This window comes from Poeciliopsis prolifica, unplaced genomic scaffold (assembly GCF_027474105.1).
Source record: "Poeciliopsis prolifica strain line A6 unplaced genomic scaffold, Auburn_PproV2 SCAFFOLD089, whole genome shotgun sequence".
NCBI lineage: Eukaryota > Metazoa > Chordata > Actinopteri > Cyprinodontiformes > Poeciliidae > Poeciliopsis > Poeciliopsis prolifica.
In genome coordinates this window covers 877,506-893,901 of record NW_026562464.1, presented here as the reverse complement: position 1 = coordinate 893,901, position 16,396 = coordinate 877,506, and the positions used below count along the sequence as shown (strand labels likewise).

At 39.6% G+C, this 16,396-nt stretch overlaps 1 protein-coding gene across 1 annotated transcript; it reads left to right on the top strand.

Moving 5' to 3' along the window:
- The first annotated feature begins 261 nt into the window (after positions 1–261).
- Positions 262–15,633, top strand: cav1 (caveolin 1). The gene is made up of 3 exons (XM_055022660.1): positions 262–408; positions 1,940–2,104; positions 13,122–15,633. Exons 1-3 carry the CDS (start codon positions 373–375, stop codon positions 13,461–13,463), a joined length of 543 nt encoding a protein of 180 aa, XP_054878635.1. The 5' UTR covers positions 262–372; the 3' UTR covers positions 13,464–15,633.
- The last annotated feature ends 763 nt before the right edge of the window (positions 15,634–16,396 follow it).

Below are 16,396 nucleotides of genomic sequence, written 5' to 3'. Positions count from 1 at the left end.
TACACTCAAAGAAATGAATCATTGACTTAACATATTATTTTTATGTCAGCAGGATTAGAGTTATGTAAATTGAAAGTAAATCACATTACTAATATGACAGTATGACTTTATGTTTAACTAAAATAAAATGAATGAATAAATCCAAGCACTTCAGCGCAGCGGGATGCCTGCAGGTGACGGGGAAGCTTTACAGAGGGGAAAAGGAAAAAAACGCTGAAGGTTCCCTCGGCGCCCTGGCATTGCATTTCAGTTCCAGTTGAGGCTGAGGGCAGGAGAGAGGAATCCCGGTCCGCGCAGTTTGCCTCCACGCCTCCCACTCCACTTCCTATATTGTCACGTTCTGTTTGAGCTCCAGGATCTGTTGGCAGCAGAATGACAGGAGAACTGCGGGACGACGAGACGGAGGAGGTACAGTATGACTGCAGTCCACTCACGTCTAGTTACCATTATTATTATTATCCTCATTTGTTTGCACTTGAATTCTGTCTTTTCTCGTTTGGAGGAGGTTCATTTACGTCTGCGACACAAAATCCAACGTGCACTCTCCAGTGGCGCGTTCAGGGGCCACATTCACCTGAACGCGTCTCGCTTTCTCAGAGGGAATGTAAAAGCGCCACTGTGCCTGAATTAGAGCGCTGACGAGAATTTCACTGCTCGTCAACAGTCTGGCGGACCGCAGTTTCACGCAAATCCTCAAAATGGACATTTGGAGTTGAACTGCAGGAGAGGAAGACGACAAATCTTTTTTTCTTTTTTTTCAATTTAAAAATTCTTCCTCTAATCTGATTTACAGTTTTTTAAGACAAGTTCGAACTATTTCACTCGTTTACCATCGGAAATCAAGGAGGGGTTTAACTCGCAGCCTTTGAACAAATTAAAACGGAAACCGACCTTATGTCAAAATAGTTTAAACCATCAGCTGATGAGAGGAATGGATGTCAGAATATGACACGTTGGAGAAGAAGCAGCTCTTTATGCCTAAGCAGCTCAAATTTGCCCTTTTACGCACTTTCCGAAAAATGTTTCCATGCCGACTGTTACACTGTGTGGAGGCCCAAAAGTGCCACAATTTAAAAGTGAATACATACACAACAAATAAGTGTGTCTTCAGCAAGTTAAATTGCTATTACTATAACTATTATGTCAGCTACTCATAATAACTGCCAATAATATTTTACGGAAAATATTTATTCAAATTTAAGATTATTGCTTGTCAATAAAAACCAGTAAATAATCATAACTAATAAATAATCCATAAAATATTTGTTTAATTGTTAACAATGATTCATATTGGAAAGCAAGCCTTGTTTCAATCACTAAATGTATAGTTGTACATGTCATTTCTAAATACTACTAATAAAACAAATATGTATAATAATTTAATTATTACACAAATTTTTTTTACTGCCTCAGGTTAGACTGGCTATGACTGGCATGGTCACATGTGATTGGTTTGAATGTACTTGCAGTGCAGCTTAACCAATCAGATGTTATTGTCTCATTGACAAATGTGACACTGTAAGTCTCAAAATGTAAAATCCATCCATTTTTTTGGTGAAGAATATCTTTGAATTCAAACGTTTAAAAAACTTTTGAACATGTTTATTTTCTGCTGGAATTGTACTATGGCAAAAAAAAAAAAAATGATTTTATGGCACTTGTGGGCTTCCATACAGGTCAGGATATTGTGTTATTGCTATCTGGGTGGTGAGGACCCCTTGCGGCTGAACGCAGGGTGTGGTGCCTGACTGTGTGCTCTTTCGAAACCCATCCCTGTTTGCGGGGCAGGCTGGTAACTCAGCTCCAGTTCCTCTGCCTTCACAGTGCGCTGCGCTCCGTTCCCGCACCTCACCGACGCTCCTCTCCTCTCCTCTATTCTTCTTCTTCTTTTTTTCCCCTCCTGTCCGCCTTTCCTGCACTTCTGCCGTGATCCTCACAGGAGTATTTGCATTCGTTCATCCGGAAACAAGGGAACATTTATAAACCAAACAACAAGGACATGGAAAACGAGAGTCTGAACGAGAAGGCGATGGAGGACGTCCACACCAAGGAGATCGACCTGGTCAACCGGGATCCGAAGCGCATCAACGACGACGTGGTCAAGGTGAGTCAGAGCTGGGTGGCTTTATTTTATTTTTATTTTTATTTATTTTTATTTTTTTGCAACTTTTCTGATACGTCGCTGCAGATCAACTCTGGGATGCAGAGACGTCCAGGTGTCAGCTGGAGCCGATCCCTGTCATGTTTTAGTGAATTTGCAGAAACTGTACCGCGCGCCCCAGAGGCTGGCCGCTCCAGCGGCTTGCCCCTATTAGGAAGCAGCGCTGGTGTCGTAGTTAAAAACTCATTAAGGTGATCCGATGCTCACTTCTAGAGCCGGACAGTCCGGACTCCTGCATGCGCTCCACGAGGAGAAGAAAAATTACGGATTTCCTGTTGCTAGAACACACGTTTCCCACAGATTGCTGCTGCTGCGCCTTTACGCCTTTCCTGTTTGGGGGACGGAATTCTTTCCATAAGAGGAGTAGCCTGGAAGCAGCCGCACAAACACCGGGAGTTACTTTGATTTAAAGAGGAGCGGCGCGCTGGGAGCCACCTGACGCGCCTGTGAGTGCGCCCCCTTGCGCTGCTCCTTGCGCTGCTCCTTGCGCTGCTCCTTGCGCTGCTCCTTGCGCTGCTCCTTGCCTCTCCCCGCCCGTCACCCCTAGGCTGGTTGCAGCCTCGGGATGACTTGATAAAATAGGAAAACACTCAAATAGCTGGTTGGTTTATGTTCCTGTGTATGTGTGTGTGTGTGTGTTGGTGTGTGGAGGCGCCCCTGGTCTGTCCAGTGATGAGGTGGCACACAATTTATTGAGTTTTTTTAGTTGCTATGATGACGAAGCCAGGGCGGGGCGATATGAACTTAGAATTTTATCACAATATTTTGTGGTACCAATCTTGGTAAAGGTCAGGATTGGAAAAAAAAAAAAAAAACATTTCTTACAAATTTTGGAACCATGTGACAGTGACAGCATGACAGCCTTCATAGAGCCACAAACAAAGGAAGTTAAATCCCCAACCTGCTCCTGTGCACTGCTGGTCAGCTGGCTTAAAGTAGGCGTCAGGTTCCCCATGTTATTTTAGTTAGAAATATTTACACTGCAAAACGCCAAACCTTTATATTATCAGCTACCACCAAGTATCTGTAGTTATTAGTGAAAATATATTAGTATACTTTGAATAAGACAAAACTACCTTTTCAGGAAGATATAAGTCAATGATTGTTTAATATTGATGAAAAGTTCCACTGGCGGATTATTACATTCATAAGAAGACATTTTTCCCATAAGTGAAATAATCTACCAGTGGAATTAGTCATTTCTAAAATGAATTAAAGAATTATTGACTTAGTGAAACGTTACTTGTAAGTTAGTTTTGTCTTATTTCAAGCATAATAATAATCTGAAATTATAATACTTAGTAAGATTTGATGTCCAAGTTGGAAAACACATGAACTGTCAAACAAACATGTTGAAAATACCATTATTATCAATATCATAATTCATATGTGGTCATATGTAAGGTTGTATAATTGTTCTTTTTTTGTAAAACCAACATCATAATGTTAAACATGTTTAAATTGAGGTTTTTAATGAAAAAGTGAAATTGTGGTATCTTTTATCAAAGTTGTTATGTAAAGAGATTCTCATGTTAACAGACATAAATAAATATGAAACGGTTTCTGGATCAGCTCTGCCTGCATGCTGGCACCTGAGCCACACCAGCTCATATCTGCTGGCTTTTTCTTTTTTCCTTTTTTGGCAGAGTTCTATCATCTTTTACATAATCGTAACAGCTTCATAAGATTCTCTCCTCTTGTCAAAGCCATACAGAAAAAAAAACATCTTGACAGAGAAGATTGAACTGATCAGCTGTAAGATCAGTTCAATGGAAACCTTATTTTCAAAGGTTTCCATTGTGTGGCTTCATCAAATGTCAAATGCTGTTTTTTTATTTATTTTTTATACAAGATGTAAATTTCAGTTTGCTGGTGACATTTTCCCAAGTGACTCAAAGATGTGAAATGTGCTATTTTGAAAAAGTTCTGTTTGGCCTTTATGAGAACAGAAACAGTAGCTTTCTGTACAGCGCTGCTTATAATTTAAAAAAAGCTAGCAAAATTGCAGTTCTTTTCCTCCTTCTCTCCTCTTCTTTCTTCACTTCTTCCAGTGTTCTTCCCTCTTCCCCCCTCTCAGCTCCCCTCCATTGTGACAGTGAGTCAGACTCTCCCTCCAGTCTGGAAATAGAAAGCAGCTTTATGATTGCACACACACACGAGCACACACACTCACATCCGCACACATGGACACGCACACACTCCCCTTTTCATTTCAGGATTTAGCTTGTGAATACATCTCCTGTAAAAAAAAAAAAAGACAAAATTTGAGTCATAGCCACAGAAATTGTTGGGAGAGAACTTGAGTCTTTCCCGGGATACATTTGGAGCACCACAAGAAAACACAGAACCAGGGAATCCCTTCCATTATAGCACACACACACACGCACACACACATAAAGAGCAGCACAGATTCCTTCGCAGGATTCTGATTTCTGAAAATCACACATTGTTCTCTGGCGGGCACGGCAGCAGCTTGCCTCAATCACCTGGCCACATCAAGCAGCTTAGCCTCATATGCACTTTAAAATAGAGAGCCCCCCCGCAACCCCCTCTCGGCCCACCCCTCTCCTCTTTCTTTTCCTCTAGAGAAGCTGTGGGTCTTTTTATAGCAAGCAGGAGGGGCTTGGGATCTGTGGAGTGGAGTGCATCCACTGGAGAAAACTTTTTAAGAGGGAGCTGTGAGAAGCTGGAGCTACAGCAGTCTTCAGAGACTCAGAGCCCTCAAGGTCAAACTGAAATGAGTCAGAAGATTATTTACACTGCTCTGTTAAACTTCTCTGTTCGCTGCTTTTGAAGGCATCGGGTGTTTAGTAAGGACAAAAAGGTGAAAGTTTAAGAAAGTTTTATGGATCTCTTTCCGGCTCATGATGCATTGTGATTGCAGCCAGTTTGAAAAACTGTGCTTCTGATTTAAAGTCGAACAGAAACTTGACTCTTTCATAGCTGTTGTCTTCGAAAGCAGTGATAGAGGTCGAGACGTGGTTTTCAGTAAGAATTGTTAGAAGTTTGAAACAGTGTTTGAACATTTTCCACATTGAGCAACACTTAAGTTTTCACAGTGATAAACCAACACAAAGCCATCAATCAATCAATCAATCAGTGAGTCAGTCAATCAATCAGTTAATTAAAATGATGCTCAGTTTTCCAAATTTGAAAAGTGTGGCATGCATTGGAATTGCATTTGGCCCCCTTAATCCTGTTAACTTTAACCGTAACAGTAACTAAAGCCCAGATCAATGTTTTTGCTGATAAATTGTCTAAACATGTTGTTTAGGATTCTATTATGTTTCTGAGGTAATGCAGAATTTTTTATGTAAATTTGTTTCATTGTGCAATATTTTGCCTCAAATTGTCTCAGAGCCGACCTTTTTAGGCCGAGCGGTTCTTAGGCAGTTGAATTTGATTGCAGCAATACAGCTTGGTGCAACTTAGTCAGGAGTGAAAGTTGTCGTGGCAACCGGCGAGAGTGGATCAATAGCGTTTCCCAATTTAGAAATGTGTGATTTATCTGCAATGTGGACACAGAGTGGAATGGGATTCCTCTGCTCTCCCTCCGCTCCGCCCACTTTGTCAGGGGGCGGGACTATGCTTCCCACTCTTGGGTTTGTTGCACTTGTGAAAGGCACAATTCAGAGACTGAGAGTAAAATTCAGGGAGCAAAAACAATCTTTAATACATCTGCAGACGGAGAGCAAATGTGTGGATGTGCCAAAACTTTTTCCAGCTGAACAGAAACAAAACTGAAGTCATTATTTTTGTACCTAAAGAGGACCGACCTAGAGCTATAGATCTAGAGTCAATGCACAACTTCAGTTATTACAACTAAAAACTAACAATCAGCCTGAAACCTGGGAGGAATGATTACAAAGTCGGCCTTCTATCACCTGAAGAACATCTCCAGGATTAGAGGACTAATGTCTCAGCCAGATCTAGAGAAACTCATCCAGGCGTTTATCTTTAGTCGCATTGATTATTGTAACAGCGTCTTCACAGGCCTGTCCAACAAATCAATCCTCCAGCTGCAGCTGATCCAGAAGCTGCTGCTCCTGTTCTCACTAAAACCAGGAAGATAGAGACATAACAGCAGTTTTAAAGTCCCTCCACTGGCTCCTTGTAGCTCAAAGAATAGACTTTAAAATACTGTTGTTAGTTTATAAATCACTGAATGGTTTAGCACCACAATACATCAAAGATCTGCTGTTGTTGTATCAACCTTCCAGGCTCTCAGGTCTTCTGGTTCTGGTTCTGGTCTGCTCTGCATCCCCAGAACCAGAACCAAGAGAGGAGAAGCAGCTTTCAGCATCTATGCACCAAAAATCTGGAGCAAACTTCCAGAAAACTGTAAAACAGCAGAAACCCTGACTTCCTTTAAATCTCAACTAAAAACACACCTGATTAGAATTGTATTTGAAACGTAATCAATTAAAAAATATAATGTTGGAACAATATATTATTTATTATGTTGCATGACTGTGTTTTTGTGTTTATGATGTAAAGCAGGGGTGCTCAAGTCCAGTCCTGGAGAGCTACAGCCTTACTCCAGTAGATCAGGCTCAGCTATGAACAGGCCTGGTAACGAGTCATTCATTTGATTCAGGTGTGTTGGAGCAGGGATGCATCTGATAGTTGCAGGATGGTAGCTCTCCAGGACTGGACTTGAGCACCCCTGATGTAAAGTACTTTGAAATGCCTTCCTGCTGAAATGTGCAAAACAAATAAAATTTGATTGATTGATTGATTGATTGATTGATTCATTGATTCATTGATTCATTGATTAGGCAAAAATCAAAATCTACTCTAAATAGCTCAAGGTTACATAGTTATTTTATTCACCTCTCTCTGCTAACAGAGGTGGAGACCTAATCTTCTAAGACCAAACAAAGGGAACAAAAGAAAAAACAGATGGAACAGTTGAATCTTGTATGCTCATTCACTGTCATGTGAATAATGCAAAAACTACATACTCCATCTCCATCAACCAGTCTGGCAAAGTTCCGCAAACCTGGGAAACTTACTTCAGTAGACACATCTTGTTTCATTAGTTTGTACACCGTTTGCAGCTGCACAGAAAAATATCTTGACTGTGATACAAAAAACATTGCATTTATGTGATACATAAAGGAACATTATTTAATACAAATAAAACATTTTGGATTTAAAGAAAAACTGCTTCACACACTTTAAATAAAATCCAACCAATTGCCTGTAGAAGTAACTTAATTACAAAACACAATCCACCTCTGCAGATCCCACAGCGTGATGCTTCATTCTCACGTTTCATTCACGAGGCATTCAGGGTGATGTGCAGTGTTGGTTTTCTGCCAATGAAATGTTTTGAATGTAGTTAGAGTTTGGTATCATCTCTTCTTACACACATTTGCTGTCTCCCTTCATGGCTTCTAATGAATTCCTGTTGTGTTTCCTGGTGTTCATGATGCTGTTTGTTGATTAAAATAACTGGATTCATACAGAGATTAAATTAAAAATGGGTGGATACTAGACGTGTGCGATGTTGCATATCTTAGTATCTATCCGACACCAGATAAATATGGTTCCAGTATCGTCGCTATGATACAAATATGACACTTTTTATTTAAGCTTGACATACTATATTATGTTGCTATGTTTGTTGTTGTTTTTCCTTTGAATTCTTTTATTCAAATATAGAGAAAATTTGAAAAATCTGAAACTAAAGTATAAATCCAATTCTGATACCAACTTGAGATCAGTAATACAGATGTTATCTGTATTTTTGGATCAATCTGCCCACAATCATGGCTGGACATTGATACCAGACCAGTCAGTGTAAAACCTGGTTCTGGCAGCATTATGCTGTGGAGACAACGCCTAAAAAAAAACTTTGTTCAAAATTTTATTTAGGGGTATCACAGTGAAAAGGACAGAATACAAACGCAAGCCATACTTATTTTAAGTTAAATGAAATTAAAACCAGAAATCTTTTTTCTTTTATTCCGCAGTGTTATGAAATGTGCTGTTTCTTGGCTTATAACAATCTGAATAAAATACACTGAAGAAACATGAGAAAATCTGTAAAATGTATGGATGTATGAATATATACATCCATATGTTTTTAAAATGTTTTACAAATGTAAAAGCATGAACGCATTCATTCTAATCCAGCTAAGTTTTCAAAATGATGTGAAAAAATCAGCCCAAATAGTTCATCTGTACAGGCGTTGGTTCTAATCGGTGCCTCCAGTCAAACAAATATTCATTTGTCCCTGACGACTGAGGCCTTCTGCCTGGTGGAGGGTCCATCAGTGCAGCACCGTGTGACCGTCATTTTGTCCACTCAAGCCTGGCCGGCTGCTTCTACATAGAGCTCTGCTAAGAGCTTGGCTTTATTTACTCAATAATACAGTTACTCTGCCAGCAGGTCACATGCTGACCATCAGACTCTGTTGTTTCATATCAAACCTCCAACTGGACCACGGCGCTTCCACACCCACCAGCTCCTACCCAAGAATCTCTTTAATCCTTTGTCTCTGAAATTTTCTGCAATAAACTCACTGAAGAGGTCATGTGAAACATGTTTCCTCTCCACATCATTATTTGGTGAGGAAAGATGTTTCCTCACCAAATTATTCTATCAATTAGTTGATTAATAATTATTCTATCAATTAGTTGATTATTATTCTATCAATTAGTTGATTAATTGGTGAAAAAAATTGCACATTTTGCAGATTTTTCATTTAACCACTACACTTTTTTCATACAATATTAGAAATATATTTAAAAATACAAATAACTAAATTCAGTTGTTTTTTTTTAAAAGCAAAAATATTTTTTTTGCCTATAAAGCAATAGCATTTAGTGATCATTTGTAGGAAAATATGCATCTGCAGATAAACAGCACTTCTAACATCAACATGTGAAAAGTTCAGGCTTTTCTGCATCATTTATCAATACAGAGAAGGGCTGATCTCCTGATTATTGTTTTTATTAATAATTAGATAGCAAAAGGTGCTTGATGGGTTTTATTACTGATTTCAAACCAGGCAAAGATCAAATATTTTTACACACAAAGAAGGTTTTTCATCTTAGATGCATGATGTGTATAAGTTTTGTACATTTTTGTCCTAATTTATGCTGATTAATCAGATTAATCATTTCAGTATATATTCTAGTATATATCGGGGGTGGACAATCCTGGTCCTTGAGGGCCAGTATCCTGCAATTCTTGGATGTGTCCCTGGTCCAACACAGCTGAATCACCTCCTAAATGCAGTCAAGTTCTCCAGAGTCCTGCTAATGACCTCATTATTTGACTCAGGTGTGTTGAAGTAGAGACACATCTAAAAGTTGCAGGAGACCGGCTGACTGACTGCTATTCTCTCCATGACTGTTTGTAAACAGCAACAGCTGATGAAGCACCTCAACTTACCAGGCATGTTTGTGCCTCTCTGCAGAAAGCCTCTCATTTAGTCTCAAACACAGTTGAGGAAACTGGCGCAGAGTCGCTCCACAGTGGAAAAGTTCAATGGTGGACGGCTGGTTGTGTGGCCAGTTCCCTGTTGCTGCAGCTGAAGCAGCCGCTCAGGGTGAAGGGGTTCACCCTCAGCCAGACATCTTTCTGACATTGAAAGAAATGTTCGTGGACAACCTGCAAATTTTTTTTATTTCACAGCGTGTATTTGACAAGAGGCAGCACACACTCTGGAAGTGTGACCAGTCCACTGCAGGGTCAAAAAATGACTAAATACTCACACAAAAGGGCATTTAGAATCAGCTTCAAAGGTTTAGTTGGCTTTACTTTATCACACAGACAAATAAAGTCAGGTTTATCAGTTCGGTTTGGATAGCTTCTGCATTTGCTCAAGTTATCCTTGATTTTTTTTTAACTATTACAATGATTATAAGGTGTGCTAAACAAAAACCAAACACAGGAAATCTGTAAACTATTTTTACAATATGAAAGTCTTTAAAAGCCTGAACTGCTTCCATGTTCAGCCACTCACTGTCAGCACGGCAGTCACCCGGTGCTCACATTCAGGGAAAATCTACATGTTTCTGGATAGTGGAGTTAAGCATGTCCTAAATGTTTTTTCTAGTTTTGGGTAATCCATTCCAAATTGAGGCCAAATTAATGACAAGTTGGTGTCCGTTCAGTTGAAATTTAGAAAAAATAAAAATGAAAGCATTTTTGAGTTTAAAATTATAAATACCATTCCTATAATCCTTTTGGTTATAAACGTTTTTTTTTTTGTTTGTTTTTTTTTGGCTGATCATTTTGTGCCAAGGTAAAATAAAATAAAATTTAAAAAAATTGCAGTAAAGTATACTTTCAATAATGTCATCAACGTTCCACCACACAACATTTTTCAGGTACTGTAGGTATTTACAGAAGAATGTGTACATACAGATTCAAGGCTAATTATCTGTTCATGTGACATTAACACAGTTATTTGCTCCAAAAACGCCTAAAAATATCTTCCGATACTAGCAAGCTTAGAAGATTTAGCATTCTATGTTTGCTAGAATGCTAACACTTCCAGATGATTTTTACTTTTATGATTCCAGCTGAAGGCCAGCTGGCCACTTTGGTTCTTATCCAATGATTTAAAATCATCCGTCTGTACCAGGACATGCCTTTTCTTAACCTCTACAGTCAGGTTGTGTAAGCAGGCATCCCAACAGGTGGATCAGTTAGAAAAAATGAAACAGTTCACTTTTCTGTTTTACTGTCAACATGACACTGGGGGATTAATCTGCTGACTTATTGACTTACACCCATTAGCCCTCAGCGTGTCGGCCGCTCTGACAAAACCCAGTCTCTATGTAGCTGGAAAATAAACATGGAGTCAGAAGCCAGTGAAGAGGAAGAGAGGCAGAAATGGAGGGAGAACAACCGGCGTCTCTTTTTTTCTTCTCCTTAACAGCTCAGGTCAGGTGTGGACCTCCAGCAGGGAGCCTCCTACTTTAAGCAGAGAGCCGTCCCTCTGCCTCTGATTTATGGCAGGTGATAAAAGGATCTGTGTCACTCAGACACGGCTGGAATGTCTCCTTCTCTCTGCTGTTTGTCCAATCAATTACTGCTCAGGATTCTCTGGAAACATAACCTGAAGCTGATCTGGAGACAACAGAGCAGATGCCAGAGACTGAGTTGTTTTCATGAGTGTGTGTGTGTGCATGCGTGTGCGTGCGTGTGTGTGTGTGTGGTGTGGGGGAGGGTGGAGGAGTGCAGAAATGAGTATTTTGGGTTGGGCAGATGTTGGACTGCGTACCAGCCACAGCACAGAGAGATATAAATCTTGTCAGGAATCCCACCCTGCAATTCAGCAGAACTGACACTTTCACAAGAACCGAGGCACCTGATTTATGTTGGAATAATGAGTTCAGGGTATCAAGCCTGTCTGGTGGTTTTATTTACTCCATATCAGTACTCTTGTGAAACATATTACTCAATGGCAGAAGACAATCAACGAATGATAACGATTGCAGCAGCTCACTGTTCTGCTTCTTTCTTTTTTTGGAGATCAGGATAGAAAAGGCCAGTTTCCATACACAAATGTATTGAACATTTACATTCCTGTTTTTTTTTACAGTGCTGTTTTGTTTTTTTACAGTGCTTGTGTTAACATATTTTGAGGATATCTGAATAAAAAAGGATTCAAATTACAATCCTTCTTAGCTGACAAATGTGGTCAGTCTGCTTTTGAATTTCATTTTAAAGTTTTCATTTTATATGGTCACATATTTTTCATCCAGAGGTAGCAAACATTTACAACTTCTGGATATCTCGGTTAGATCAAATTATATTTCTAAATATTATGAATTTAAGGGGAAAAAAACCTTAACTTATTCCTGTTTGTATATCATCTCTTTGCAAAAATCTAATTGGAATTTTAATGAAATGTGTAATGACGAGTCAAGTTATCAATGAGTCATATCAAAACATTTATTGTAACTTTAATGTGGCATGACAGCGGGACTCTATCAGCAGATGCTCAGTCTTGAATGACTTGGATCCATTCGGGGTCAAATTTTGATAGCGACAACCTTAACGAAAGCTCATTTTAATCCACATACATTTTCAGTGTCCTTCACTGATGTCTTGGTAAATGTATAATTTCAGGGAATTAGCAAAACAACATATTTCTACAATTTAAACCTTTCCACATATCTCTAAATATGTGTAATTATTTTTGCTTCAAAGGGAGTAAGATGATGAGGAACAGAAGCATAAATTCTTTGACAAACTTGTCCTTTGTCAGCTGCTCCAATAAGATTGCATGGTTTCCATGGAAACCGTCCATCCAGATTACCATCATTATTACTTTATTATCAGTAAGATTTTGTACTCCATGTCTTGATAGGGATTTATTCTACTGGGAACACTCTCCCCTCAAAAACAGCTTTTCATTTTTGTTTCTGTTTGTAGTTTCTGGAATTAGTCTCTCAGAATTCAAACATTCCCACGATGTCATTCATTCCCCTTTCTTTCTTATTCCTGCCAGGACAATAACTTATAGCTTTCATTCTTTAAATGTCTGGTTTGAATGGGCAAAAACATGTCATTTTCTACATAACATGTAGAATATCTGTTCTACATGAACGAATGTAACTTTGTGACTGAAACAAAGGTACTTATTTAAGATTTATGCTAACTACTGAAAATTGTGCACCAACTCAGCTATTTTCTGTGATTTGGAAGTCACAACAAAACGAGGTCAAATTACAAAATATTGTGACGTACCATTACCTTCACTACCTTCATTTTGACCAATTATGCCTTGTTAAATTTAACTAATTGCAGTTTGGCTAACTGCTAATTGCAGTTTTGCTAGTGTCTGGTAAACATTCTAATATATTTTGTTCTGACCAGCAAAAAGATCTCACTTAGATTCTAGCTTTAGTAAAATGTAACTGAGTACATTTCAGAACCTTTGATAAATCAATCCAGTGTTTGCCAACGTCTTTCTGCTCTCCTTGTCTCCAGGTGGACTTTGAGGACATCATCGCAGAGCCTGCGGGAACCTACAGCTTTGATGGCGTGTGGAAAGCTAGCTTCACCACCTTCACCGTCACCAAGTACTGGTGCTACCGGCTGCTGACGGCACTGGTCGGCATTCCCCTGGCTCTGATTTGGGGAATCTTCTTTGCCATCCTTTCTTTTGTCCACATCTGGGTCGTGGTGCCATGCGTGAAGAGCTACCTTATCGACACCCACTGCATCAGCCGCGTCTATTCCATCTTCGTCCACACCTTCTGCGACCCGCTGTTCGAGGCCATGGGCAAATGCTTCAGCAACATCCGGCTCCGCACAACAAAGGAGGTGTAAATGCACGAGAAACACAAGAAAAGAGGAGGATTCATTGCAAATCACAGCAGGGAGGAAAAAGTGAGATAGAACGAAAAGTTAGGGAATGGGAAAAAAAAAGTAGACCTCTGAAAAATAAGAGGTTGAGGGATGTTTGGAGGGGAAGAGGCGAGGTCACCCATCACCTGGGCTAGCCTTTCTGTTTTCTCTGTTTTTTCTCTCCAAGGCGGCTTAGCCAACCAGGTGGGCACCCCAAAAATTCAAAGGGTTATTCTTCTGGGTTTTTCTTGAGGTTTTGGTTTTGTGTATGTATGTGTGTGATTTTTTTTTAGTGCTGTTTCTTTTGTCAAGCAAACAGTCGACAAAATGTCGTATCCTCTCATTAGAGTCATTCCGTGTGTAATCCGTGTTAAGACGAGAAGGTCGGGGTCTGCTGCTGTTGTTCGTGTTTTCTGGTTTTGGGGCCGGTAGTCCGGGGCAGGATGGTCAGATGCAAAGCGAAGGCTAAAGGGGACACTGGGGTCAAAGACAAAAGGCAAGCACTGCTGGATTCTGTCTGACTCAGCAAATGCTCACTTGCACAGTGGCACAACAACTTGCTGCCGTTCCATAACCTCCCAGCCCCCCAAAAAACATCCTCATTCACCAACTGTTCCTCCCTAGCCTCGCTTCCTTTTCTCCAGCAGTCTGACACACTGAACCCGCCCGTCTTGCTTGTACTCACCTGTGTTCCTCGCCGTCCGCCACGCCCACCACGCTGCCTCGACGTGCAGAAAGCCATCTCCTGTAAGCACCCTCACACCCCCGACCACCACCAAATCACCGCCTTGTTCCTACACCACATCCCCTCTCTGCACCGCAGAGTTCACCACAGTGCCTTCATGACCACAGTGTATGACAGGATATTCTGATTATGTGCCTTCAGGTTTTTTTTCACATTTTTAGAAAAATTTTTGCCTTTTATTGTTCACACTATTTACAATTTCAGAGTGTTTTGAACATAAAGAGCTTGAGGGTTTTTTTAAGTGTTATGTTACATTGTTTTAATATGCCACATGTGCCATTTATGTGGTTATGTAAAAAATATTCCAGTGCACTAATTTCTGGAAAGGTATTAACATCTCCTTCACTGCAAAAACACAAAAAACCTTATTGAATGTTTTTGGCCTAATTTCTAGATTAAATATCTTAGTATTCTTGAAATATACAAAGGCATATTAGGGCCATTGTACCAAAGAGGAAAGAAGTAAATTTTCACCAGAACATCAATTTCTGAGTGTAGAAAAAGTTTTTAAAGTTTGAGATTAATCTCAGAGGCTTTCTGGAAAAGAATGAATTTGAAAAGTCTTGTTGAATTTTTCAAACTGGACATTTTCAGAAGTCAGTTTTTTTTTTTTTTTTGAAGGAAATTATTCTTACCTTTCTCTCTTATATCTAAAGCACTGTCATAAAAAAGGACAAACTTTACATGTATATATTCAGCAATATATAATAGTTCCTTAATATTGATGAAAAATTACTTTATTCACTGGTATGAGCAACATGTCTTGTTATAAGTGAAATAATCTGCCAATTTTACATGAACATTACAGGTGATTTACTTTAAACCAGCTCTGATATCTTGCTGAAAAATTGCTTGTAAGTTAGTTTTGTCATGTTTCAAGTGGAATAAGACAATTGCAGTGGAAACTAGACCAAAACCACTTGTTAATATTTTGTGTTTCTGCCGTTACTTTCTTTTTTCAGCAGTGGAATTTGACCTTAGAATGTGCTGTATTGAGCTGGTGTGAAACCCCGCACTGCTTCCACAGGTTAATGCATTGGAATTAAGACGTGAGGCAGAAAATGTGCTCGTCTGGATGATTTGGATGCATCACACAGACTCCTACTTGGCTCTGTTTTCACCTTCCTCTCTGGGTGGACCGGACAGGGCAAAACCAGGCCCGTATCAGGGTTGGAGTTCTATCTCATCAAGACACAAAAAGCTCACTTTAAACATCTGCCTCCTTTCGCTCACCTGCTGTCTTTTCACAGGATTTGATAGTATCTCTGCACCCACTTCTTTCTTAAAAGAGAACTTTTAACTTCTGAAGGTGACATGTTATTTTTCTTTGTAAGAAATAGTTTTTCTTTCTTGCTTCCTTTTATTTACATTATCACACCATGCACAAATAAAATTTAATATAATCCATTGTGCTTGTTATTATTTGTTCTTTCATCACGCAGAAAGCTGGAGCAAACGCCTGCCCCTTTAAGAAAGTGAGGCCGTAACAGTGGCGTTTTTGTTCTCTTTTACTTGTGATATTGAGTCATAGCAAATCTAATTGTATAATGATTCATGCAGGAAAGTTGGTAACTGTTTTTCTCTTTTCTTTTCCTTCTGCTGGGCAGCACACAAACACATGAAGCTGCTTCGGGCAAATCTGGAGTTGCTGAAAAAATGACTTCCAGCTGCAGTGCCCTCCACCCTGTAGGGTCTGGGTCTGAAATCAAAATCCTCAGACAGGTTTCAGGATGCTATACAAAAGCTTTTGTTTTATTTATTTATTTTTTCCACAACTTTGGTATTATGTTTCCATGGACACAAGCTGAACAAATAAATGTGTTGAGTAATGGGTTAGTAATGGGTTATGCCTTCTTGAGATCTGAAGGCAACTAACTGTACTCAGCTTGATTTACACTAAGTGCATGATTATTCAGCCTGAGGGAAAAAGAAGCAGATGATCCACTTCCTGACACGATCATGTCAAGAATGAAATGGAGTCACCTCACCACATTTTCAAAGTTTTTCTCCCTGTGATATTCCAGGTTCCTCAGAGGTGACTTTCAGTGACGACAGTGTTAATTAAATTAAGAAGGCTTGCATTCCAGCTTTTATCCTGAAACATGTTGTGCTGTGTTTACTTGGAAAAAGTCTGTGCAAGCAGTTTCAAAGTGTCTTTAATTACAGAGAA